General features: G+C 40.9%; 1 protein-coding gene across 1 annotated transcript; it reads right to left on the reverse strand.

Annotated features, from left to right (window-relative positions):
• Window positions 1–263: 263 nt before the first annotated feature.
• On the reverse strand, window positions 264–27077 carry LOC128711598 (abhydrolase domain-containing protein 2). Its single transcript, XM_053806480.1, has 6 exons — window positions 26923–27077; window positions 1543–1715; window positions 1261–1428; window positions 998–1178; window positions 569–918; window positions 264–457 (listed from the first exon to the last, which is right to left on the reverse strand). The coding sequence occupies exons 1-6, from the start codon at window positions 27075–27077 to the stop codon at window positions 264–266; spliced, it is 1221 nt and encodes a 406-aa protein (XP_053662455.1).
• Window positions 27078–27718: the final 641 nt, after the last annotated feature.

The raw sequence follows: 27718 nt of genomic DNA on the forward strand, positions 1-27718 counted from the left end.
TTAACCTCGCATGGCGGGTCCTCCTCCTCCTCCTCCAGTCGGATCTATGTCGGTGTTTCGGTTGGAAATTCAACCTTTGGCTTCGAGCACAGTAACGATAGGAACAGCTTCAGCACGGCCATAATGACACCGCGCACCGAGGGCGTTGATGGAAGGGCGGCGAACAGCAGCCCCCATCGTGCCCGACCATAGCTGAGCAGCTGGCTCAGCTCGGACGCAGGTAGTGGTGCACCGCCGATCGAAGAGAATGGTAGCAGCGAATCTTAAATGACCACCGATGAGGAAGCCGTCCGTTTCGCCACTAGCAAATCGTTGTGTGACATCACGATGCCACCAATCAGTGACACTAGCGCTCGGTCCAGCCAGGTGACCGGATTCGGATATACCAGGCCACCCTCGTAGAACCCGAGATGGCCACCGTTGGCAAGCTCGATATAAAGCGATTGGTTGTGGGTAGCTGTAGTTGTGGATTTGGAGAAAAGAGCGGAAGAGAGAGAGTTATTTTCTGCTTCACATAAAACTAGCTTACGTTCGGAACACGTAAATGGAAGCAAGTTGCGCCACTCACAGGCAAATTGTTTCACCGGTTCGAGTAGATTATCCGGCACGAGCGGGTCATCCCTTGCATTGACAAACACCATCGGTCGTTTGATGTTGGCGAGATAGTTCAGCGACGAGCTCCAGCTGTACATATCCTTTACCGTTGGGAACTGATGCACTCGGCGCGTGTACGCTTCGTCCAGCTCCGGTAGCGTAGCTGCAGCGGCAATGTCGCGCTCGTTCAGCTGATACCGCTGCTTGATGTCATCCGACAGCAGTACGTGCCGGTGTTTCATGATGATGCTCTTCACGTTCTCGGTCAGCACGTACAGGTAGAACCGGTGGAAGTTTTGCCACTTCAGCAACCATTGGGTGGCGCTAGGGGCAAGCAAAACAAAGAACTATGATTCCACCAGTCCGCCACCGAAAAGCACCAAAGCGCGCGGTATATACTTACACCACCGCATTGTAGCCCTGGCAGATCGAAACGCCACCGATGATGTTGGCCGGTCGCCTGGCCTCGCCGAGATACTTCGAGATGAGGTTACCACCGAGCGAGAAACCAACGGACACGATATTTGTCGTGGGATACTTCTTTAACAAGCTATTTATCATTGCCGAGTAGTCGTCCGTGTGACCTGTAATGTGAGAAAAAAACCCAGTACGGATTAGCTACTGCACGTAAGGGACAGATGCAGAGTGGATGGGAGATGCTCTTACCGTACGTGAATATTCGGCTCGATGTCACCTGCACACTGTCCAGGACACCGATATGATTCAGCACCGCACACCGGTACCCGTGGCACTGGGCGTAGTGCACGAACGTGCGGATGTACACCGATTCGGACGAGTTGCCAATTCCTGGACAGATGGCAACGGTGATATCGTCTGTCGGGGAATGTAAAACGAAGCAAACATATGACATCACGCCAATAAAAGGCCAACGCAAAAACGGCCAGTAGTATGCATTTGAACATTCGATGCTTGAGCCTTTGCACCTACCTTCGACGGTCGTAATTAGCGGCTGGTATAGATCGTACGTTAGCGTGGAACCGTCCGTCAGCGCAAGGTAGACCCGTTCGCCTAGAGGCCACGGACATTTGACGCGCCCAACGATACTGTGAATTATTGTCTGGATGTGTCCGCTAAAGCCCCACAGCCGGGTCGGAATGTATCTGTAGGTACGAGAGTAAAAAGGTAAACAGTGAACATTAGTATCCTTCCAACATGAAATTCACATTTTCCACGTTTACGAGTTCCCGGTGTGGTATGATGGGGTTACGCGATGGGAACCGAATCGATAAGGACCGGTCAACACGCGCGCGAACGGGTTTTGTAGGAAAGGGCAACAATTTTCCGACAGTCAAACTAAGAAAATGGCGTACTAAAAAAAAATAACAGGTGGCAATCAAATAGAGGTTAAAAAGGTGGCCCACAAAGCACACGTTTCAGCCGCCCACAATACCATCCGTGTTTCCGAACCGTGATAAGAAACTTCATCTTGGCATTTCTTACAGTCGAACGAAGGTCAAAGGTTATGCTCGAAACCAAGGATTCCCTTGCCGTGCCCGTGCGCGGGGAGAAAATGTTTCAAGCTTCCTGTTTTGCAATTTGATGTATGCGATTGGATACCAGAGATTGGGGGGATCTTTGTTGGTAGGTACGGCACGCGGGAAAGCACAACAATATATCCTTCCTGCTATCGGTTGAAATCTGTAGCGTGAGACGTGCAAGCGTATAAATCAGTGACAACGAGGGTAACTTGTCCTGGACTGCTGCACCATCTGCGAAATGCGTATAACCCCCCGCCGTTGGTGGCACGCAGCTTGTTACTAGGGGATTGGATTAACCATCCAACCCGGTACACCACACCTGGGGGCACGTGCACACGTGCACAACTTCCCGGCCAAGGACAGCGTACACATTTCCTTTCCAATGTACCGGAGCGGTTCCATGCATTCTAACCAGCTGGATGCATTTCTTCCGAGTCGACACGCGGTTTGCAAACCATCTTGTGCCGAGCACAATGGCTCGAAGTGCTCGATTGCGGAAGTAGAGGAGGTTGTGTACCGTGGTAAAGAGTCTTGTTGGATTGCAATCAATATTTGTCCAAATCTAACGCAGCTATCTACCATCCAATGGTAAAGGTTGCGTATCTGCTAAGATATTCAGTTTTGAGTGATGAATTATTTTAAATTGTTTAAACTATTTCAGTAATAAAATTTGTAGTGCATAAAATAAGGAAAAATGTTCAAAGAAAGCATAAAGCAATATTAAAAATAAACTATTGTACAGCTTTTCTTCGATCCCTACACGGAATGGATGAGCTTGCGGTGTCAAACGCCAGTTTCGTAATAAAAAAAAACATCCATCAGAATTTCAGAATTTTGCAGATATTTCTAAAACCCCAAAGTCACGAGAAAATGCAATAAAAATGTTGCATTTCTTCGAAAAGGCTGACTTTATAACCGAATCCTTTCCACTGAACTAGACGTTCGTCCTTCTCCTCGTTCTTCATTACCCTTGTTTGTTCCTTCTCGTCGACTTCGTGACACACTTCCCGTCTTTATCCCTTCCTTCCCGCCGTCCCGTTTTCGGTCAGAAAGATCCCTGGTAAGGGACTTGTCCCCAATGCAATTGTTTGACTTTAACCTTCCCACTTTCCCACTGCCACACTCGATTATTGGATTCTGCTAACCAATCCTCCTAATCATCCCCAATCGTTCGCCTTATCAATATTCGTTTGGAATGGAAATAATTCAGTATGTTCGTGCATCTTCAATATTTTTTCGATCGAAAGAATTGGGTGAAATATGCATCATATATTAGACAATAATTTGTGGACATTGCACGAAATTGCTTCTTGTTTCTCGATAAAAAGAAGGCATTTTTTTTTTGGTGCCAGTTATGGACAACATGGTCCGTAATGCATTGAAACTTCCCAAACTTCATATAGTTATTGGAGTTCCCGGCGAATCTTTGTCGAAAATCGGGACTGCAACTGCAAAAATGGATCTTCTTGCCGAATCTAATTTTACGCAAGTAGTTACTATTTGTTTCACGATCTTACTTTAAGTGTTTGGGTGATACAATGCGATTACAAACATTTTGATCAACTTTGATAGCCTCCGAGCTCTTATTGAAAATTTGATGTTTGGTTAGCTGTCAACGGTTATCTTTGCCATCAAGTCATGTTTAAACAGCATCGATAAAACCAAAATAGCAGTTAACAGCTTAAAGTTTCAGCCCTCGATCCCGTAACTCTCATTTGAATGAACTTTATATAAGTATAGTAAATAAAAGACTGTAATTTTAGTGTAAAAAGTCACTTTGTCGATACTTTACAATAGCACGACATTTTTCGTTCCCAGCCTACCCACCGAGTAGGATGAAAGCAATGTTGTGCGAACACGCCCCAAAAAACCAGTTGTGGACCTATTCGCATTCAAATCACTCGTTAAGTGAAGCAACCTTTACGCAAAAATCTAATCCAATCTTCCAAAACTGTTGGGAACAAGTTTCCTTCACGGGTTGGTACAAAATACCCCATATACGCAATGTGCCCTGATGGCCATTTTCCTGGAAACTTTTACCAAATCTCCGCACCGCGTATGAACTTGAAAGTTGTCGCTTGGAAGGATTGTCGTTGCGGAACGGTGATGCGGCCGGCAGGACAACACCCACAGGAGATCTAAAGTTTTCCACACAGCTGCTTACAATCGATTCACGCCCCCCCAGCGCAGGTTATAATTTTCCCCCAGGGTTAGCAATTTTTGCTGGGTATCTGTCGTGTGAAGCGTGATTGTGTTGCGTTTCACAGGAAGCCGAACCATGTTGTTTATCATCCAGGTTGTTCGGCGCCAATGGCGTATGATCTGGTCACCATTGGAGAAGTCTTTGCAATGGATGGAGTAGTTGCTGGTGTCTGGTGTCGTATTTAGCACGAAAGGGCACTAATTGTGCAGGACTGACATTGTACCCGACATAAAAGCCGTACACAGCCCCAATGTTTTGTGTTGCACCTTTAAGTTTAAATATTTTAATAATAAATAAATATTTGTTTGTTTGCTCTTTGAATTGTGAAAAACTGTGCAATCAATTGGTGCATTTGGTTGTCAAATGAAGGATGTAGGTCAGGGTTGCTGGTGGAAAGACAATTTATCGCTACCCTTGTTTTTTTTTTTTGCAGATTATTTTAACGCCATCTGCCCATCCCAGGATGCAACGTATGTAATTTATTACGCGCTACAAATGGCCGACAACAGATTTCGCATGGATAAAGGCATTGCGGTAGCATCAACCATGTGTACAGCGTTAAAAGTGTTATCGTTGTGCATAAGTCGAAGTCACAATGCTTTTATCGAAATGAACTGTAAATAGCCGTCATCTATATTTTATAACCAAACGCGTATGACACATTTTTCCAAGGGTTAATATAATTCAAACAATTTCCATCTACACCTTCGCACGTATTTTCTGTTACTCAGTGTTGCACGAGTTGTGTAACGAGTAATAAAAAAAAGAGTCAAGATTGAGCGCATGCATTATGAAGCACCGAAAAGTGTTGCTCCTGTCTAACTTTTTCCCTTTTTTTTACACGAAACATACATAATAAATTGATCGGAATTTGTTGCCTCGCCGACTGACACAGCGAATACATTACGAGCACACGAGCGTGGAATGATTTATCTTGCAAAACCCCGTGGCTCATCGCACGGAAAAGGCTCATCTTTCAGAAGGACTGGGACCGGCAGTCAGTGGAAGCAAGCAATCCGTGTTCGTGTTCGTTTTCGATTCCAAAATCAATCGACGATGACATTCGGTGTGATGTGTGAAGTCGCCCTGCCGAAGTCGAAGGGACGCAGGGCAGGGCACGAATGATAAAACGATTCGTGTTACATTAACACGTTCCACTCGATCCGCAGCGCCGTGTACATTGCTGAACGTGATTTAATAAATAAAAAATAACATACATTTCATTACACGCGCAGTGTTCTTCCGATCTGATAATGTGCCATTAGTATTATTTGAATTTAAACGGAAAAAACAACTCTTTTTTTAAAGAATTTAATAGACTTAACACATTTAATAGCTAATATATTTCATCGGACATACAACAAACTCCGGTAGAACAGCTTTTCTAACCTACAACTACCACGATTTGATTTTAAACTGCTTCATATTCCATACCAGGAGAAAGCGATTAAGTTAACGATTAGTTTGTTCCCTCGAAGAAACCATCTCACGTTTGTCGCACAATACAGCAAGCGATGCAATACAGGGAGACTTGGTATAACTTGGTCGTAAAATTTAATTGCGTCCAAGATCATGTTGCGCTTTACCCACAACGATCCGTGCCAAGGGATCGGGTTCGTTAAGCGTAGAAAGCTCCAGTTTAAACGAGACGAAGCAGATGAACATCCGAAACATCGGATGACTTTCGGCGAGACATGACTCAAAATTGGAAACAAGCTTGGACATCATTATTCAGTGTCCTGCGGCGAAGTAGCACGATATCCCTTTTTTAGAACCGTACCGGCTGGACGACTTCATGGAAGGAACCACCAGCGCTCGATGAAGCAAGGGATTTTGGATGACCTTTAAACCGTGTAACCGTTTAGCTTGATCCGGTTTTTTCGAATCATCGGACAAATCCGCACTAAACCCTAACTGGTTGGGGCTTTTGTCATTTTCATTCCAGTTCAAAGCCATCTTTTGTATGATAAAATCCAGAATTACAAACTAAATGATTTCGAAAACCACAAAAATCAAGCCATTGAACACTACGACATCCTCAAACGACCACCTGGACAGTGGACGCAAAGGTTTAGTCACGGCTACAGTCTACATTTTCCATTCCCTAATATCCTTGAATAAATGCCACTTTTCTCGCCACAGTCGCCGAGTTGAAATGAATAATAAAATTAGCGGCGTGATATTATGCCTCCCCTAATTGACTAACATTTATTTAACCAGGCGTATTGTTTTTCCTCAAAGATTCTTCCACCAAAACCTGGGGTGTAGCATTAAAAAATGTGTCATAGCTTTCAGGGGTAAATTAATTAATTAAATTAGCTTTTATTTACCCCATTAATGAATGAATGGTGTACGCCGTTGGGGATGTAGTAATTATTATGCTAAACAGCAGCAGCCACCCTCGCGACTCAATGACAATGGGGACAAAAGGGGAAATTATGGAAAGTATGTAGGCGGACACGCTTGTTGAAATGTATCGAAATCCTTTGCATTGAACGCATTGATACTTTGAAAGAGAGCAAATAAAGGGTCAAATATTGTGATGTTTGAAGACTTTTCATCTTCTTCTCAATGGTGCAAACGCCTTTGACTGATTTAGATTTGCTTTGATAATTTAAATATTATTTCAAGCTAGGCCAATTATTGCTACAACCCAGTTATATCACAAAGCTTTTATGCCATCAAATCCATTTCGGTGTAATGTGTTTGTAACTGAATTCGGTTGAATATAATCTTTTAACATTCAAAATCATTTTACCCTTGTTGTAGTGGATGGATTGAATTCTTGCGAAATTTTAATGAAGGTTTCGAATGAACGTGTCAAGCTCCATCTTTGTCATGATCTGTGATTGTCAACATGTAGTTTGAAGAAAAGCTCATTGATTCTCTGAAACTGTTGCTACCAGTACCCGGTATTTCAGTCGTTCCACCATAACATACCCAATAATAACTACAAACAATTCGTCAAATTTTATTCGTCCACTCGGTCGATCGGAATTTCGACGAAACGCCGGTTTAATTCAAAACCATCCTTTGTCCATTCAAGGAATATGGTTCACTGTTCCGGTTGATAGAACAATCCTGTGGTTAGTGCGTGAGCGCGGATGTACTCTATGTACCTCCGAAATAGACATTAACAAACATTAGATCCTCAATGTCAAGCAGCTCAACACTGCTAGGAATTGAAAATTCCCCGAAATGTTATACTTCATACACATAATACAAGGTACACTATACGATTAGCTGACGTGATGGTGAACTCTGCCACAGCTTTTATGTTCGCCCGCGGTCATGCTGAAAAAGTCGATGGAATCATGGAAGCTTTATAAACCATCTCCTAAAAAGGGATTGTTGTGGCATGTGTTACATAAAATCGGCACCAGCGCTTAATCGCTTGTGCCAAACCACTCCAATTTCCGTTTCCGTGACCGCTGACCGGAAGGTAATTTTTCGCCACCAATCAGTATATGCGATAAAATCGGAAAACTTTACTTGTTGGACGCACAATGGGGTATAGAAATGTTGTACGTGTTTTAATCTGCAGAGTCAAGAAATAAAATGGTTGATTCATCGTGCTACGGTTTGGTCGGCCGAATCAAGAAGCACACGGGACGTTATCCATATGAATACCACAATTTATGGTATGTTTAGTGTCACCGGCCTACAGAATCCATTAGACAAGCCAAGACCCATTGGGGACAACCACAATGGTGGGGGGAGGGATCCTTTTCTATACCAGCCAGAGTATATGGATTCCAGATTGTGGGGCTATTCATACGATGGGACGCGTCTCGTGTATAGTTTATTGCGTTTTCGTACGCAAGCTCCTGACACTGGATTATGCAGGGGATGCTTAGGTAAAGGTTCAAAACGCCGGTTCATTACATACCACTGACAAGGATTAGGGCAGCTAGCTGACCGAAAGCATGCCACATTTCCTTTGGCAAGCAACCTTCATCGAAAACGTTTAGGAATTAAACGGTTGTATGATGGAGACATTGGACGAGTGAACATATTTCACTTTGCCACAGGGCCTAATTAAAGGAATTTAATGGCAAAGGACGATTGTGACCTACGGCTAAGAAACTAAATGGCGTTTAATTATACAGGCTCCAGTAGCAATATGATACAGGTAAAGACAAGGTTGTAAGATTGAAATCGTTTTCGAATCGAATAACAAATCTGAATGAATCTTTCAATCTTTGAATTAATTCTTCTCCAAAAAATCCACTAATCTTTGACCTTCTTAAATAAGTTAACATTCATAAATAAACAAATCATAAATCTTTAATCTCATTTTCTTCTTGATGTCATTAATTGAAGAACGACTTTTCTCGAAATAACCACAACACTAATCTTGATGTAATACACCGTACTTATTTACCTTATTGTTTGAATTTTTGTATAAAACTACCGTAACTTGTATCAGTCTCGTCAATAAGGGAAACTATTTCACCGTAGAAAAAGGCTAATGGTTCAATTTTCAACTGTATTAATTAGCATTAAAAATATTAGCACTCTTGTGGAAGGATTATTATCCGATAAAAAATATAAGCATTTTCGTTTCATGGATGATGTGGATTAACTAACTTCATCGGTTGAATGACCGACCGTGTCAAAACATCATACAAGTAAAACAAACAAAAAAACCCCTATTGCGATTTTTTGTTTTGCTCATTACACAATACGTGATCGGCCACCTCATAAACGCGAAAAGAAAGCAGATAGAGGAAGCAGGCAATAAAACATACCGCTAGCAACGGGACAACAACATAAAACAAAACCAGCCAAAAGAGCAATAGTGCAAAACTCTAAATGAAAATGAGAGAAAACGGCTCACGAAGTAAAACGATGGAAAGGTTACAAACACTAACGCAGCGAAAGAAAAAAGGAGAACGAATGGAGCTTAGCGAAGTTAAAATACAATCGACATTGCAAACGAAAACTGAATAGCGCCAGAAACACGAGCGGTAACAATGTTTTTCCTTCGCGAGACCCCAACCGGACTGAACGGATGGACTGAATCGAAAGAAAAGCGCACACAAACCGTTGTGCAAGTGCAATCCCTACCCCGCAGTACACATTGGCACAGGTGCATCGTAATGCAACGTGCGTTGATGCACAGATGACGGGAGTGAACAAATGGGCAGGGAAAATACGTTCACTGCATGCAAGCGGCACTGCACAAAACAAAAGCCATATCACATAAACGCTAGTGCAAATGATACTCCATGAATGAATGCAAGAGGAAATGGTTTTTTTTTATGTATCTAGCTTGCATCATCTGGAAAGAGATTAGCGCATTTATGTAACACGTGGCTAAAATAGAAGATAAAAACAAAAACAAGCGCCATATTTTTTTGTGCGTTAAAATAAAGAAAAAGGCATCGGCGATGGTGCGTAATACCGTTCACTGATTGCGACACTGTTTTAATTGTTCAAAATATCTTTAAGGTTTTAATAAAATTCTCCTAGCATTTCATGTTTTATTCAAAGTTGTAATGTTAAAAGAAAGTTTTTTGTTATGACCATTTAATGTTTACTTCGGTCTGATCGTATTTAAGTCCTGACCAATTGGTTTCTCCTAACCTGCATTCTTGCCTGTAAGTAATTTCAAGTTTATCATAATCCAATGATTTAATCATAAATTATGATATAATAAATTAAAGAAATTAAACTATATCTTAACTTAATAAAAAAAATGATTGCAAAAAAAGGAAAATTAAATAAAAATGCTCTCAATAAAACAACTTCCTAAGAAGTGTAATCAAAACGACCTGTCTGCCCGTAGCCAGACAGCATGATAAGAAGCTTTGTGATTTAATGCCCATTATACTTTATCACCTTTACCGAGTTAATCGCAATCGAGCGCAGCGAAAGACGCAGAACAACACGCGCACCGGAAGGAGCTGGGCAGCAAATCCGGTTATTTCCAATTAAATTTCGGCACACGAACTTCACTTATCGCTATCGCATGCTGAATGATGCGACGCAATGCCAAAGACACGAAACAAGTAAAATCACGCCTTTGATAGCGTGATCGCTATAACCGGATTTAGAAGTTTTCCCAACCCTTAAAGCGTTCGCGGGTCGCCAGTTTAATTGATGGAAGAATAATGCAACACAAAAATGAAGCAGCAAAAAGCGAACCACCATTGTCGCATTTGCTGAAAAGATACATTATCCGCACTAAAGACACATTAAGTCACTCCCGCGCCGATTAGGATGGTTAATGATGAAGATGATGATGATGTTGCTGATGATAAGCAAACGGAAGTCTCACGGGCTAATGACCAATGGCATTAAAACGAACGAACGGGGGAGCTTAGTAATCGATTTGCGTTCAGCGAAATTCGATCGAAGTTTTCTCCAAGGAGGTTCTTGATCACTTCATTTTGCCATTGCCGTTTGTTTGAACGAATGCCAACGCAGCAATCGAGGATTGTTGGTATTTAGTTTGATTTTATTAAGAGATGGCACACAAACGCTTAGATTTGCTATCATCGAAGGCAAATTTTCCTTTAGGTTCAAGAATAGATAGGAACCTAATTTCTGTTGACCTTGTCGTAATAGTGAAAATTTTATTAACAAAACTTGTTCTTCTGGTTCATTGTTTGTTTGCTTGGATTATTTCCTCCTTTGGAAGAATCCTAATGATTCAACTGAGTGTGAACTGTATTATTTATTCAGGACCTTTTTTGCTAACATCTTTTAATGCTTTCAACATCTTCAGAAAGTCTTTGGTTGATAGGACATTTGTTTTGTCCATCACATGACTTTTCATGATGAGCAACTTTTTCCTCGGCATCAGTAACACTGTGAGTGCTTAATTTTCCGAATGATGAGTACTCCATCTGCAATGTTAAACGCTCTTTGATGTTATATTTTTCAATGCAAAATCTTAAACTATTAGCTGAGGCCTCCTAGTTTATTAATTGGTGACAATCCTCTGAACCATCTAACTAACTAGTCCATATTAGAGGAAAGCTTCTTCAACATTTTGATTGAAGTACCAAGCAGCATAAGAAAAAAAAAACATGTATAAAAATTTAAAATACAAAAAGACTCAGACAACGATCTTTGCTAAATAAATTGGTTGAGTTCAGTGACACAAAAATCTCTTGGAAAATAGTGGTGCTTGGAAAAACACCACCACAATAAACCGCACATCATGTAAGCATTTATCACGGGAGTTTTCCACGAATCTACGGACATTTTTCACCCGGCCAATAGGAATGCTTGAGTGGCTAACAAACGCCCCCTACAAAAGATGAAAGGCTCCAAAATTGAGCTATGTTTGGATGAATTCCAAAAAACAGTTTGCTGCATTTGTCGCATGCACGTTGCTTTTCTCGCTTTTCCACCAAATGCCACTACCAAATGCACGTTGCACTTCGGTGCATTCGGTGCCGCGAGATGCTATAATGAAAACATAAACTCCGGAAGTGTCCTAAATTCAACTTTTCTAGAGCATCACGCTGTGGTTTTTCGGGGGAAAACGCGAGAAATTGTTCCACATAACCGATAAAGCAAATGCAAGACCTTGCCCAGGTTTAGGGTGCATTTCTTTACCCACTAAAGAAATAAAACAATTGAAAGCTTTAAACTTGTTATGATACGTTACCTATGCTATGCTGGAGATTCCTGTCAAATGAGCACAAGGGAAAGAGTGTGCGTCATTGCTTGAAGATCATCAACGGAGCAGCTATGGTGGAAAAATTCGTTGTAATTTAATTCCTTTCAAAAAACCCACACACGGGCAAACACGCTTGGGTGTTGGGTGGTTGTTAAAATGATTTTTCCCTTTCCAAAGGCACACCCGAATGGTGAGTTGCAAGGTTTCCGTCTCCAAGTACTGGTGTGCTTCTTCACCTTTGTGTTCTCCCTGCTGTATTTTCATTCCCCCTTTCCTGCTTACAAACTGAAGCCGCTCATGTCCAAGTTGGAAATCTTCTCGAAAAACATAAAATAACGAACTTCTTCATACGTATCATAATCCGTTGCACGTGAACAAAAACCAAAGCGAACACCACTGCTGACGCCTCACCCACGCTTCCGCGTGACATCCGGCACTGTCCGAGATACCGAATCCTTTCGCACCGATGCATCCCTCCAGGTGGATAAAGTGTAGCGGGCGTATTTGCCGGTGGCAGATGAAATGATACATTTTTCCCACCGGACGTGCAAAACTTGTCCGTCGTCTCAGTCTCGAGAGCACTTAGGTCTGGGAAATGGGGAAAAAACAACCCGACGAACCACGTCTCGACTCCGTGCTGTCCTTGTCCGTTCACGTTTCACGGACTTCTTGTTCAGTTGAAGAAGGAAACAGGAAATGAGTAACATATTCCGCTTCACAGTTTTTTTTCCACTTTTCGTCCTCACACTTTTCCCCAACGATTGTTGTGCGAGATATTCTCAAGGTTCGCTTTTCCGAGCGAGAAAACACACCCTTTGTTTGTGCGATGCAAAGGTTAGCAGCGCGCGGGTTTCTTGCAATTCGCCTAGGAACATACAACTTTATGCTGACCTTTTTGTAGCCCGAATGGTTCAATGGAGAAAAGTATGAATTGCTTTCCAAAGGATTCGTGTGCACAAGAAATCATTGTACGGTTGGTGCTTTGTGTGCCAAATTTTCCAAAACCCCTCCTCAGTGAATCGGAGTTCTTCCGGAACAAAATAAATACCTAATAATACGGATGAAGCTCACCAACAGCAACATTCATGATCAAAAATTGAGTTTCAAAATGGAGTTATAATGCTCCTGGATACTATAAAGCGAAAAAAAAACGCAGAAATATTCCGCAAATTTTTGTTCTACCCACAACCGTGTCGTGCAGTGTATGGAAACGTTCCGACTCATGTGACGTTGCCATTCATATACTCGACTCAATTAGAGCAAATTGAAAATGATTCAGCACTCCCGAGGCTTTCCACGTGTTCTACTAGCCGAATCGAATCCATCTTAAGACAGCAACAGCAATAATTCGATAGGGCTAGTGTGACAGAAAAAGTGGTTATTTGTTAACATAATTGAAATAAAGTTTTAATCATTTAGCTGGTGGATAATAAAAGTTATCAAAAATTGAAAAAATGTATTATTTTATACTTAAATCTATCACTTTACAAAAGTGTGGAAGTGGAATGGATATTAAAATTATTAAAGCCTTATACATTAAGTATAACAGAAAGAGCAATATCGTAGCAAAAGGAATGCAAAAAAAAAGAATCAATGATGAAACGAAGTAATTGAAAGGTCAATTAAATTTCCTTGCAAACTGATTTACATCAGCCAGTCGAGTGTAAAGGAAAGTTATCATTTTCCTTCCCATTTGCAGCTACAGCAAGTACACTACCGAAGCATCCTGCTGACGAAAGTACGCTTCGTCGACACGTTCTTGGACAGACGTGGACGGGAAGACGATAACGATAACCTTCAAACATGCCCGGTGCGAAAATGGAGAAACTTGGACAATAAAACCGCGTAACTTCAACTATGGAAAATCTTTACCATCCGACTTGCCGATTCTCTTTTTTTGCGATGACCAGCAGCTGCCGCCAGGCCGGCTACTGTATTATCGGAGGTAATTAAACACTTAAAGGAAGGCCGGAAGTTAAAGTTCATCCTCGTTATGAATCATCCTCGCACCGGATGTATGGATAAAGATTTGGGAAAAAATTATCTTCTCATTTTCGTTTGGCGCATTGACAGCTTTTGCAGCTCGTGGGCCAAAAACAGCAATGGGGCAGACTAAACGGAATGGAAAATTAAACTCAAGAAGAAGAAAAAAAACTCTTAACTGCGAATAGAACGATGGTTGATGACATCGGTCATTTGCAGCCAATCAACCGAATCTCGTTAGATACGTTTCGGTTCGTGGAAGAAAAACGATCTAATAAACGAATCAGCACAAGAAAAAAAATCTCATTACGCTTGTTGAAGAACAAAGATTCTTAATATTAGGGAAAAATGAATGAATCAAAGAAAATAAGTTCAATATTACGAAAAAAAACAGAGCAAATTTGCAGGCTATCTTACTTCCTTCTAAAGTATAATTTTCCCACGAAATTAGCGTTATTTTCTCCATCCTTTATTTATATTTTGTCATGATTCAATCATTCATTTTCCTTCTAGCAAAAGCAAACGTTACAATTTTCGCTCCACACCAGAGCATTCACACGATTCATCGGACGAAAACTGCCGCTTGGAACTTTGCGCTTGAATGGAAAGATGTTTTTTTTCCCTCCCCACCAGTTTTCATTCATCCGATGAAAAGTGAAAGAATTTCCATTTCGCTTCACTGTGCAACTATAAATTGGTCATTTGTTCATCGAATCATTTGTTTTTTTTGCTTGTTGCTTGCTTCACAATGGCGAAGAGACCGGACCCGGTGTTTTTTTTTTTCCTTCACCCTATGCATCTCAATTTATCGAACACTTGAGTGTCGCTTTTTAGCCGGGCACATTTATTGCTGCCTCAGCGCGAATCCGTTTCGCTTTCTACCCGGTCAGGCGTGACGTCGATTCCGCCCAGGAGCCGCGACATTGTGGAACCGGAACCCGAACGACCGCGAGGGCGAAGCGTTAAAGTAGCTGCGGAAGGGGGCCATCATCATTATTATTGTCCTTCCCTATCATTGCAGTACTTTACAATAGAGTTAAAGGCGTTTTGTCCACCATAGAATGGCGGTGGCCACGCGACAAATAATCACCGTGGAGGCTTAGCCCTTCGCCGTCACGTTGGGGTTCTTTGTCCTCGAATCAGCCCACTTGAAAGCATGATTTCACCCGGCGACAAGAGCAAGAGAACAATCATGGATGGGCAAGAAAGGACATCCATCAAAACCCGACGAACGAAAGCTTAACCGGTGCGGATGGTGATGTTAAATGAGCTGTGAGATATTAAATTTTCATTGAGCGAAAGGTTATTGCATTACTTTGCTTGCCTTTCGTTTGGGTTTTAGTTGAAAGTAGCAGAAAAATCATGAATTCAGTTCGTCTATTAGCTTAGTCACCAGTGGTTCGATTTTTCGGTTGCAATCGATGTACATTTCTTGATAATCATACGGCATTTTCGGGTTTTAAATGACCCTCATTAAACTTTAACCGAGTTTTATTGAAGTTTGTCTCGTAAAGTAACTTGTATTACAATTTAAGTAATACTATTGGTCTTAACAAAGAACTAGGGTACACAGTGATCTCTCAAGGGCTTAGTGGAGCTACGAACACTCTCCGGATTTGATGTTCAGTACCACGCTACCTACAACAACCTATTCGACCGGCACAATAAGCGACCCATTTAGCATTATAAAAGGATACTCTCTAAGATTGAGCCGTAATTGAGCTGCAAAAGCAACTTTAATCTCCCTTGATGGTGTACATTATGCCGTAAACAATACGCCACGGTAGACAACTGCAACTTCCCTAAGCTCTTGCTGCAGTTCGGTTAATTAAACCCGTTTCCCATGCTAAGGAAAGTGTGTACCGAGCGTTGGGAGCTCAATTTGAGTTATCATCACTAGCAACGTACAACAACGAAAACCAACCTTCGACACACATCACAACCTTCGCGCCACGCATCATGACTCAGTTCAGAACGAACCCATGGCTTCGTTCATTACTTAATTGAAATACAAAACCCCATCAGCCGGCTTTGTGTGACACACGAACGTGAACATGTGAGTGGCAGAGGGTTTTACGGCGTTTAAACCGCCGGGCTACACTTTAAACGTCCTCAGCCGACCGATTCAACGGTGGCGTCAAGCATTCAGCCGAACCGCCTCTGTGCGATGTGTGGGTGAAAGAACACTCCCCAAAACATGGCGTTTACTGTCGTCAAGGGAGCGGGAAAGTGTTTAAAGGCGAATTTTAAATTATCCTGCTGTGACAAGGTTCCCTTAATTAGATTGATGTAAGCTTTGAGCAAACCTAATAGCCTTTGTCGTGACTTTGTCCCCGTCGAGACAGCGTGTCAGACGGATGATCGACGTTTTTAATCAGTCACCGCTGGCAACGACGCTAACTGCTGTTGAGAAAGTTCCCTTTAAAGTACACCCTTTAAGTGGACGGTATTGGTGCAGCAAAGCTAATATTTCACTAACTGGAAAGTTGACATACTGATATAAACTAATCAAAACAACAACTTGATACTTCTTCTTCTTCTTCTTCTTCTTCTTCTTCTTCTTCTTCTTCTTCTTCTTCTTCTTCTTCTTCTTTATCTGCACAACAACCTCAAGATGTGTGTGGCCTGTCATTTCTGGCTTCCTGTTACTTTATTTACTCGTAGCTGGATAATCAGTCCGGCGTAAGGGTACGGATGGGATTTTGGACCGGACCTGTCGTGTGAAGACCGGCGCCGATGTCATCATGCCACCGAACCGCACCCCAACTTGATACTAATATCAATTAAATATCAAGATTAAAGAAGTTTGAAGAGATTGTCAACATATGAACAAACTTCGGCATATTTAAATATTTTTTTTGATTTTAATTATTTTTAATTATTTATTCCAATATGGCGGCTCTTGCCGTATTATATTTGAATAAAAATATTACAAAACTCTTCAATGAATAGGCTCCATTGGAAAATTAACATTTTAATATAAAATGTCTTAACTGAGATTATAACTATAAACCCTCCAAACACCGGTTCTAAACGTAAAAGGATAATTATTCAAACATTCAACATAACAAAGTGTAGTATAACAAAAAAAAAACGATAGCTGCTTGTTGCTGACCAAACGCAACAAGTCCGCTGAAAGAGTATCGTTTATAGTGTCATCGAGCAGAAAAGTTCATCCCCTTTTTGTGTGGAAAAACTAACTTTGCGCTCGATTATCCGGTCGTTTACGGTTAAGAAAGACGCAAAGCTAAAGCTTTATATTATCAAGTTACACAAAAAAAAAAGATTGAGGAAAAGTAAAAGTTTTCAGTCTCGCTGGCCAACCGGTAGGAAAATGCCAACCGGTCGGGGTGGAAGAATCCGACCAAAACTATTCGCTTCGTGGAATTGCGTTGCCGCTATTTAGTTCGTGCAATAAATTATCGTCGTACGGGGGCATTCGGTACGATAAGCGAACGTTCATTATCATTAGTGCGGGTGCTTGTGAGTGATGATTATTATTTCCCGTAGCATTTTTATGTTTTGTTTTTCTTCCTCTCTCCCGCTCTCGTTCGACCATTCGCTACACTAATCCTTCTCGAACCATCTACTTCCTTCCTCGAGTGCTTAGTAGCTGTCAGAGCTTCCCCCCCACTCAGTGCGGTTCGATTTGGCGGGTTTTGCGGCTCAGTATGGTTGTGTTTTTATTTGTGTACAGCGAACAAACTGTAGCCCCGCGTACGGCATAAACACCGCGCAAGAACATTTTGATAACGCACATAATGAACGAACACTTTTGGGCGAGCATTTGAACGAGAAGCGAAAATCATAGAACACCCTGGAACAGTGGGAATGGGGCCGTCAGACACCACACCACACACAGCACACGGTGCGGCTAAAAATACGCCCATTGCCAATTGCCGAGACAGAAGACAACGGGGAACTCAGACACACGATTCCGTGGCGTTCCGTGGAAATGGTTTACTTTGGCAGAAAGGTAAAAAATAAATATCGCCACACGGGAGCACCAGCAACCAGTAATGCGCATCCGACCAGACCAGGATGTATTGCGTATCAGTAACCGTTCCGCTGTGCGTATGTGGACTATCGGAAGCTGAAGCCGACCGGACAATCGTTTTAGTCATGCGGAATGACATAATCATTCTTATCGGGCCTATCCACGTCAAAAACCCGGTGAAGGTTGGATGGTTCGCGTGAGAAATGGATGAATCATAGACAGGCAGGCAGTCTGCATCCAAACTCGATAGCGAACGGACGCATTACGGGAGCTAGAGATCTCACACACAAACAAAACAAATCTAGTAGAGCAGTGTACAAACCATACGCCCAACAATGGGCGCCAAGAAACGGATTATAAACAAGAGGAAATCCTCAGTGCCTCTAGGATCTTTCCACAAATCCGTGGACAATAACGGAAACTCTCCAAAAGCCGGAAGATCTGGTGATCAAAACCCTTTCGACATCCTACAAACGATCGATGATGAAGTGGTCAATACCAACACGACAACCGTAAGACAATCGACAAGATTACCACCACCAATCGTGGTAGCGAGCACCAACGTGGGTGATGTCCACAGAAAAATAATTGCAGCTGGTGTAGTTAAATACACGACGTCCGTAACAAATAACGGTACTTTAGTACGCACCACGACCAGTAATGATTTTCGGGTGGTAGTAAACTACCTGAAACAAGCAAATACAGACTTCCATACGTACCAGTTGGACGAAGAAAAAACAACGAAGATCGTGCTGTTGGGTTTAACTGATAAGCCCCTGGAAGAGATCACACTAATACTAAAAGAGGAAAATGTCACACCAGCATCCATAAAAAAGTTGAGCATCAAAAACAAACGGTACGATGACCAGGCAGCGTACCTTCTTCACTTTCAAAAAGGTACTGTTGATATCAAAGTGTTGCGGACAATCACAGCGCTGGACCACCAAATAGTGAAGTGGCGATATTATTCGAACAGCAGTTCAATTATGCAATGTAAAAACTGCCAACGGTTTGGGCACGGTGCCGCAAACTGCTACCGACCTCCTATCTGCATGAAGTGTGCTGAACATCATGGATCAACGACCTGCCCGGTGGCAAAGATTTCAACAGACGGCGTAATACCGGCTCACAAATTAAAATGTGCCAACTGCGGAGGCAATCATACCGCGAATTATTTTGGATGCCCGATCCGTATGAACAAAACCACAACTGAAAAACTAAAGAACAGGACCACAACACCTAAACAGGTATCATTTTCAAACAGTAGTTTCCCTCTCCTTCCTTCTACGCAATCTTCCCATTCGCATATTTCTAACACAAATACTAACATGATCACAGGGCAACGATCTAACCTTACTACCTTTGCCAAGGTAACTGCCAACAACCACAGTGAACTTTTCAATTCTGAAGAGATAATTGAAATAGTAAAAGAAACCTTCTCTTGCTTGAGAAATTGTAAAAACAAAGAAGATCAAATCTTAGTGGTTTTCAAAGTTGTACAAAAATACTGTTACCCGTGATGGCAGGTTCCAAAAACATTAAAATTTCATACTGGAATGCAAACAGCATTTCCAACAAAAAATATGAACTCATTCACTATTTAACAAAGAACAACATCGATATCATGATAGTATATGAAACTTTTCTCAAACCCGGCCATTCTTTTAATGTGGCCAGCTATAAAACATACAGACTTGATAGACTACATAGTACTAAAGGAGGTATAATGGTGCTTGTAAAATGTTGCATAGAGCATAAGCTTCTTCCTTCATACAATTTAAGGATAATCGAAGCCATTGCTATTCAGATTCGATCCAACAATGTTCAGATCACGATTATTGGCGCATATCATCCCGGAGGTAATACTGATGCAGTTAAGTTCAAAAGTGATATGCAAGCTCTTACAAACACAAGAAATAGTTTTTTTATTTGTGGAGACCTAAACGCTAGACACAGACTTTGGAACTGCGCCTCATCAAATCGGGCAGGAAAAATTCTCTTTGACGAATTGCAAAAAGGACAATTTTCCGTTTATCATCCAAAAACTCCAACATATTTTCCGGTTAATCAAAAATTCAACCCCTCCACAATAGATATTATAATAACAAATAATAACCACAATATTTCAGATCCTCTAACATCCATCGACCTTACCTCTGATCACCTCCCAGTCAGTTTCAATATCAACGGGCTTTGTTTACCTACCAAACCCGAAACAAAAATTTTTGATTATTCAAATGCCAACTGGGTTGCTTTTAGAAATCATCTAAAAAAAAGCAAAATAAATGTGATGGAATTAAACCTTAGTTCAATGCAAAATCAATCACAAGTAGATGAATTGCTAAATATATTAACAACAGAGGTTAATATAGCTCATGACCTTGCTGTGCCAAAGAAAACACCAGGAAAATTTAACATCATCATTCCTGAGTATATTCTCAAACTAATTAAAATACGCAATATGTATAGAAAGAAATGGCAGCGACAGAGACACAACACAAACTTCAAATCCATGTATATGCACCTTAAAAACCTCATTATTGAGAAACTTAACCTAGTTCGAAACGAATCATGGACCAAAAATCTTCAAACGATGAATAACTTAAAAAACCCAAGCAAAGTTTGGAAATTTGTCAAAATTATTAAAAATCAACCAAACTCGATTCAACATTTAAAAGAGAGTGGGAAGACACTATTAACTCCTGAAGAAAAATGCGAGGCACTAAGGACAGTTTTCCAAAGTGCTCATCAATCCACCACTCTAAACAGAAGTCTGTTGGAAAATAAGGTGAACCTAACAGTCAACAAATTTTTCAATAAAATTTCACGGTCCAAATCTCAACCAATAGAACTGATAAAACCTAAAGATATTTGTAAAATAATAAAAAATCTTAAAGCGAAAAAATCACAAGGTTTAGACAATATAAACAATAGGGCGATAAAAAATCTGCCAAAAACCACAATAGTGCAATTAAATTTTATATTTAATAGCTGTTTGAAATTGGGATACTTTCCTGAAAACTGGAAATTATCAAAAGTTATCGCCATACCGAAACCTGGGAAAGATAGCAGTCTGGCTTCTAACTATAGACCGATAAGCCTGCTAAGCTGTTTAGGAAAATTATTCGAAAAAGTTATTTTAAACAGATTGAGAATACATACAATAGCCAATAGTATTATCCCAAAATCTCAACTCGGTTTTCAAGCGGGTCTTTCCACTACCCACCAACTGGAAAGGCTCAAAAACAATATTAGTGTCAATAGAAATATGAAAAAATCAACAGGACTGGTTCTACTTGATTCTGAAAAGGCTTTCGATTCCATCTGGCATGAAGGTTTACTATACAAATTGATTAAATTCAAGTTTCCAAAATATTTAGTCGAAATCATCTCAAGCTTCATTGCTAACAGGAAAAATGCAGTATTTATTAAAAACCATAAATCAGATATATACACCCCAGAGGCAGGAGTGCCACAAGGAAGCGTACTATCTCCATTACTCTTTAACATCTACACGGCAGATATTCCTAAAATGAAAAACTGTGAACAACACCTGTACGCAGATGACGTAGCAATCACAGCATCCGGTAAAAACGCAAAAACTATTATAAAACACATGAATACAGCCCTTTTAAAATACTCAGCATATTGCAAAAAATGGAAATTGAAAGTAAACGGAAATAAATCAGAAGCTATTTTCTTTACACGATTCACCCGTACAAACAAAATACCATCTACAAACCTACAGATAGATAATACATCCATAACATGGAAACATCATGTAAAATATCTGGGATTAACCCTGGATAAAAGAATTACATTCAAACAACACACTGAAAATACCATCATTAAATGTGAAAAAATATTTCGTTCAATATACAGTTTTTTAAACAGGAAATCGGTGCTAAACCTTAAAAATAAACTTTTGCTATATACAGCTTTGGTGAGACCGGTTATAACATATGCCTCTCCAGTTTGGATAAATTGTGCTATCACGCACAAAAATAAACTACAAATATGTCAAAATAAATATCTTAAAACCATATTAAACGTTCCCCCTTGGCACAGAACTCATATAATTCACAGTATGTGTAACATAAGCACCATTCAAAAACACTTAACAAAACTAAACTCTAACTATAGCTCCAGAAATTCAATGAACTTCAGTGCATGCAGTTAATTACACTAAAACATAATCCCTTCACATATTCCTACACCCATTAAATCCCTTACTACTGTTTAAAAATTGATAGCGAAATCAACACAACAATAACAATAGATCGATATGCAGATCTGAGTTAGGAGTAAATAAATTATGTTATTATTACTTATATTTACTTATAATTAGATTAAGATACTTACAGTAAACATTAAGGATTAGGTTAGGATAATAGAATTAAGTTTTTTTTTTCCTCTCCCTTTATTTTATGATGCGGGTTTTTATAAGATTTTTTTTTCCCGCTAAAACCGAATTTAACGCCAGAACAGGAAAAGTAAAACAAACTCCGACAAGCTCAGCCATATTTCAAAGCAATGAGGAAAGACAAGTTCGAACCCATTAGATAAAAAGATACTACAAATGTATTCTGTACACAAGCCTAATTACATTCAAATATACTCTTCTACTACTACTACTACTACTACTATAGACAGGCAGGAGATTTAAAGAGGAGAAAAACACGATGCCAACCGGAAATTTGAAAAAATTGATGCCAAAACCTTCGATTGTCCACCGTCGAACGGATTGCCTTTTCCGTAACACACAATTTGTTGGCGCACGTTGGACAACAACCCTGGGACAATAACAACCACCCTGGGGAGGGCGCGGGTGGGCCGTGGAGACTGTTGGGTGGTGACAAATAAAGCAGCAAGCATTTTTTGTCGATAGTGCGGACAACGGAACCTTCACAATATCGATCTTATGTCACATCGTATCGAAGACACGTTCGGTGGACAAATAGACGCGACGATAAACAACTCATGCATAAAACATATGTACATGGAATCGTTGGAGAAAAGTACAAAATACCGAATGAAATGGTTATTCGAAACCTGGTGGGAAGCCTTTCCTGTTGCTGTTTGGTAGAGACGTCAAGCATGCTAATGGATGTTTCTAGTTAACAAAAAGGCAAAAAAACAACCCAAAAATATTGTTTGCGAATGAATAATATGCATGGCTAATTGATAATTAAAATGATGTAATAAAAGAGATAGACAAGAGATAATTGAATACTACAAACATGAACCGATAACATATATAAGTTGTCATACTAAATAAGTAGTTTTGTGAGTGTTGATGTTGATGATGATCAAAAGAGTTTTTCCATTACTCATACTATTCCTGTTTGCCACAAAGCATTAAACAAAGGTTTGCCAGTTGGAAAGTCGGCATCGAATAACACATCCTATTTTAGGGTCGTTTTTTCACCCCTTCTTCTCAAAACTATCCCAAACTGTTTTCCATTTACCGAAAATGCTTTCAACCTAATTCCCTTTCGCTAAACCGGCGGAGATAGCACAGCGAACCAAGAATGAGCAAGAACAACTTTTACACTTTTGCACCCATCGGACGATATATGAACAAAGCACCACCAGTAGGATGCAGCAAATTGCATTCCCTAGTAAAATAATGCAGTTGTGTTGGGAAAGAGCTAAATAAACGCTGTATGATCAGGCGAGGGGCAAGCTTATGGGTCGGTGATGCAAGCGCACAAATGCCGTCCTGAAATTCGAATCCTTTCCGAGCACATTTCGTTGGCAATTTGTTTGGAAAAAGTTTAAAAATGGACAGAGCCCAAATTGTTGTGCGGTGCGGTTTTAATTAGGAAAATACATGATTCGAACGACTCATATTTTGACGATAGTAGTGGTGGAACATAAACAAACATTCAGGAACGTCTGACTAGTGTTTGGTCATTCCGAGTGCAGCGACTCGACCAAAGGTTTATGAATTTGAAAAGATTAAAGATTAATGCAATTCTGATGGTTTTTGAATCAAAATGCTTCTAAATTCGTAATTTTATGTAGATGAAGAAGATATCCGAAGGTTCACCAATCTTTCACCTTCTTCTCTCGTAGAAACAATATGACCAGTTCACTGAAGTCTGGCGTGTCTAAATCACTGCACCTTAGCGAGTTCATCGTGCAAATCAAAGAGCCACGGTCAAAACCCATTGGGGATATTACGACAGAATAAAATATCTAAAGCAAAAAGAAAACAAGCTTGATGTATGAATCTTCAGGGATACATGAACCTTTCAAGCTTCAAAAATCCATTAGAAGTACAAGATACATAAACTTTTCAAGATTCAAAAATTCGTGAACTTTTAGAAACTAATGACTCGTTACAGATTTAGTAATCTTATCAGAGTAGAATTATGACACGAATGATGCTTCAATACAGTGTTAAAGGCACTCTTATTAATTAACAACCATCAAAAACCATTAATTGCCATTAAATACAGAAATAAATAGTTCGATAACTTGCGAATGAATTGTTGTTTTCAATTGCAAAATTAACGCCCCAAACAGCACGCAGTTCGAGAGCACGAAGATCAATAATAAAATAAAACTGGCCTAAAGGCAAGGTGCACCACCACCCACATTGCTCTTATAGCCAAACACGAAATCAAGCATGTAATTAATATTCATCGAAATAGCGAATATTTGATCGTTTGAGGTTTTGGCCGCACCAGCTGTTTTGCCTCCCAACCGCGCGATTGCGGCACATTTTTGTGAATGAAAACAAACAAACCCGACCGGTGCTTAGGTGCGATGCGATTCCGTGCGCCTTTCGTGCCGCGTGTCTGCCGCCTATGAATCAATGGTATAGGCAGCTGATTTCAGCTTCAGGTCCTATAGGGTGCTAACCGGATCTGTTTCCTTTGCGGTTTGCGGTGGTTGCTAAGTCGGCTGTACTTTGTTCAACGATTTCGGTCGTACGAGCGCGAAGGCGACGAATGATATCATCGCCGGTACACAAGCTCAAGCGTTTTAGCGACTGGACTTTGCACGAGTGACGGCCCTGCATACCGAATTCCACGGCAAATGTGTTGCTCAACGTGTGATAACAGGGCGCAAATTATAGAACAAGCTACACCCTACGTTATCAGTTGTGACAAATGTCGTACGAGAGGGCTGGGATGTATGATGCACGTGGTAATATAACAGTAATGGCACAAGGAAACAGTCTTTTAAGTACACTTATATGAAAACTGATTATTCACAAACGGAAAGGATAAGCAAATACGCATAATGTAATAAAATGGTGGTGCATCCGATTCGACTAAAAACCCGCGTGGTGCCCATGCAATATGATCAATCTGTAGCTGCTCCGACGTATGCTCATGCGTTGTCGTCTCTCTGAACGCCGCTAGGCCATGAATGGAACTGACCTAGAAAGGAAACATGGGCAAAAACTGCCGGCAAACGCTGCACCGTACGACCGGTTCTGTTTTCGTGCTGTCCGTGGTGTGGAAACGAACACAGCCATGGAGCAAGGGCGACTGTAATGCAACGAGAACGTTCCAAGGGCTGCCTGTTAGTGTGTCGTCTATAGCGTGCTGTAAATTCGAGTACTTTAAAATGGTTTGCGAAAATGAATGTACAGCAGGAGTGGCTAGAATCAATAAAACAGCGAAAAACGGAGAGGAAAATAGGTGTAAATTTATACTTATAAAATGTTGAATTTGGTGTTTGTTATGAACTGTGATGGTAAAATAAAGTATAACGAGCAGTGTGATCACCAATCACGCAAAAAACATATTTAGGAATTAACAATCAGACAGCAATTGTGGCACTTTAAGCTGATAAAATCAAATTGTGTAACAAACTTTCAAGAATATTAGAATACGTTAGACTTTTAAGAACATTCAAACCAAGAAAGACAATTCAACAAAATAAAAACTGAAGTGGTATTTTATCCCAATTGAGTGATTTCAATATTTAAGAAGTATTTTTTTTATATTCCTAATGTAACGTTAATGTATTATCTTCCATTAAATGTTTAATTCTTGTAAAGTCTTAGTTAAGGATCAGATATGTATGATTTTAATACAAAAACCTAGAGTCTAGACGAGATTTGAACCTACTTTGTTACTGATGTTCGGTCGTTACTTCTTGATTATAATAATTGTGAACTGTTTTTACCGTCATCGTAGTAGTCTTTTCTATGTTCCATCTTTTTTCTCCTAAAATCAAACACATGTCTCTAGCGTCTTTCCCTTCCCTAGGGCTTCCAAAAATGCTCTTTCTGTTCCAATCACTTATTAAGATAATTTGCCGCATAATTTACCCCGCTCACAATCGGACTCCTCATGGATTGCATGATAATTTGGTACACTCCCAAACATGGTCCAATTTCCTGTACCGATCGAACATACGGGAAAACAACCAAAGCAACCGATCGGCCACCCGACAAAACATGGTACGATTGTCTTCGCCTACTGCTTCTTCCATTTCGCTATTGCGACGTTTTGGAACTTTCTCCACAGAGGCGGCAGCGAGCCAAACAATCCCAATACGTAGTTGCTTCTTCTTTCGGTAGTACGACGCCACCCGAAAACCGTCCCTTCATCCGAGCAATCGGAGATGGACGGCCGGTTTTGTGGATCGGTTCCGTTCCATGTGTCTCCAGGCGACCTCGCTCGAACGGTTGCTTTGATTTTGAATTGCCCGATCAACCCCTGGTGGGTGGATTCGTGGCAGGGTGAGTTGGATAGCCGTTGGCAAGGGTTCATGCTTTGTTGCTCTTTCCGCTCTTTCCGCTAACAGTTCCATATGAACGCATTTTTCCATCTAGACGCTTCCATTGATGAGGGAAAGCTTGGCTTCTCCGTCGCAAAAATAGGCGACGGCGCAGAGGAACAAGTGCAAATGCGAAATCAAAACAAATAGGCGTGGAAAGACTGGCACGGCCGCTATGCTGACAGAAACGGAGTTTGCAGAATGATCAATGGGAGAGGCAACAGTAAACTGCTCGGCTCGAGAAAAACAAAACAATAAAACTTACGGTTCCCGTAGCATCGGGGCAATCTTGTTGAAGCACTCCATAAACTGGCCATCTTTGCAGACGATGCTGGGGATCTGTGGCGTGCTGCTGACGTTCAGTATCCGGAACAGAATGCAGAGTATGACGGCGATGACCGCCAGGAATGCGGGAGACATGTTGACGTACAGCACGTTTTGGGATAGAATTTTGAATCCCACTGAGATGATTTCTTGTTCCAGAGAGTGGATATTTTGCGATTCGCTGTTGTTTACGCTGCTGTCACTTCGCGCTACACATGCAGATTGCAATGCCGAACAATTTCACACACCTTTTACATCTAGTAACCCACATCAATTTACACTTCGCTTGCTATTTCAGCTGGGCACACTTGAACCGTATGGGCGATACGGTAATTTTCAATTCCGGACGTACCTCTGAATGCTTCCGACTACAAAAGGTTCGGCCTGACACGTTTACCGAAGTTATGTTTTTCACATTCACTTTTCCAAGCAATAAGAATTAAAGGCCTAAAACGCAACTCCCTACCATTCAGTAGCAAAAAGGGCGTTTTTTCTAATAACGGAACCTTCATTCAAACACGTGGAAATGGAAAGCCAGAGATAAAATTGGCCTTTTCCTTGACAAAACGGCGTCGTAGGGCCGATTTGCCAGAGTCGTTCCGCGAAAACCGTCTCGATGCGCGTGCAGGGAAAATTAAACAGTAAACATTGAACAGCGGAACGTTCCCGTCTAGCATCGAACCGATTTCCCAACTAACAAACGGTGACCTTTCAAGTTGAAGTATGGCGAAGAACGC

The sequence above is a fragment of the Anopheles marshallii genome, chromosome 3, assembly GCF_943734725.1.
Source record: "Anopheles marshallii chromosome 3, idAnoMarsDA_429_01, whole genome shotgun sequence".
NCBI lineage: Eukaryota > Metazoa > Arthropoda > Insecta > Diptera > Culicidae > Anopheles > Anopheles marshallii.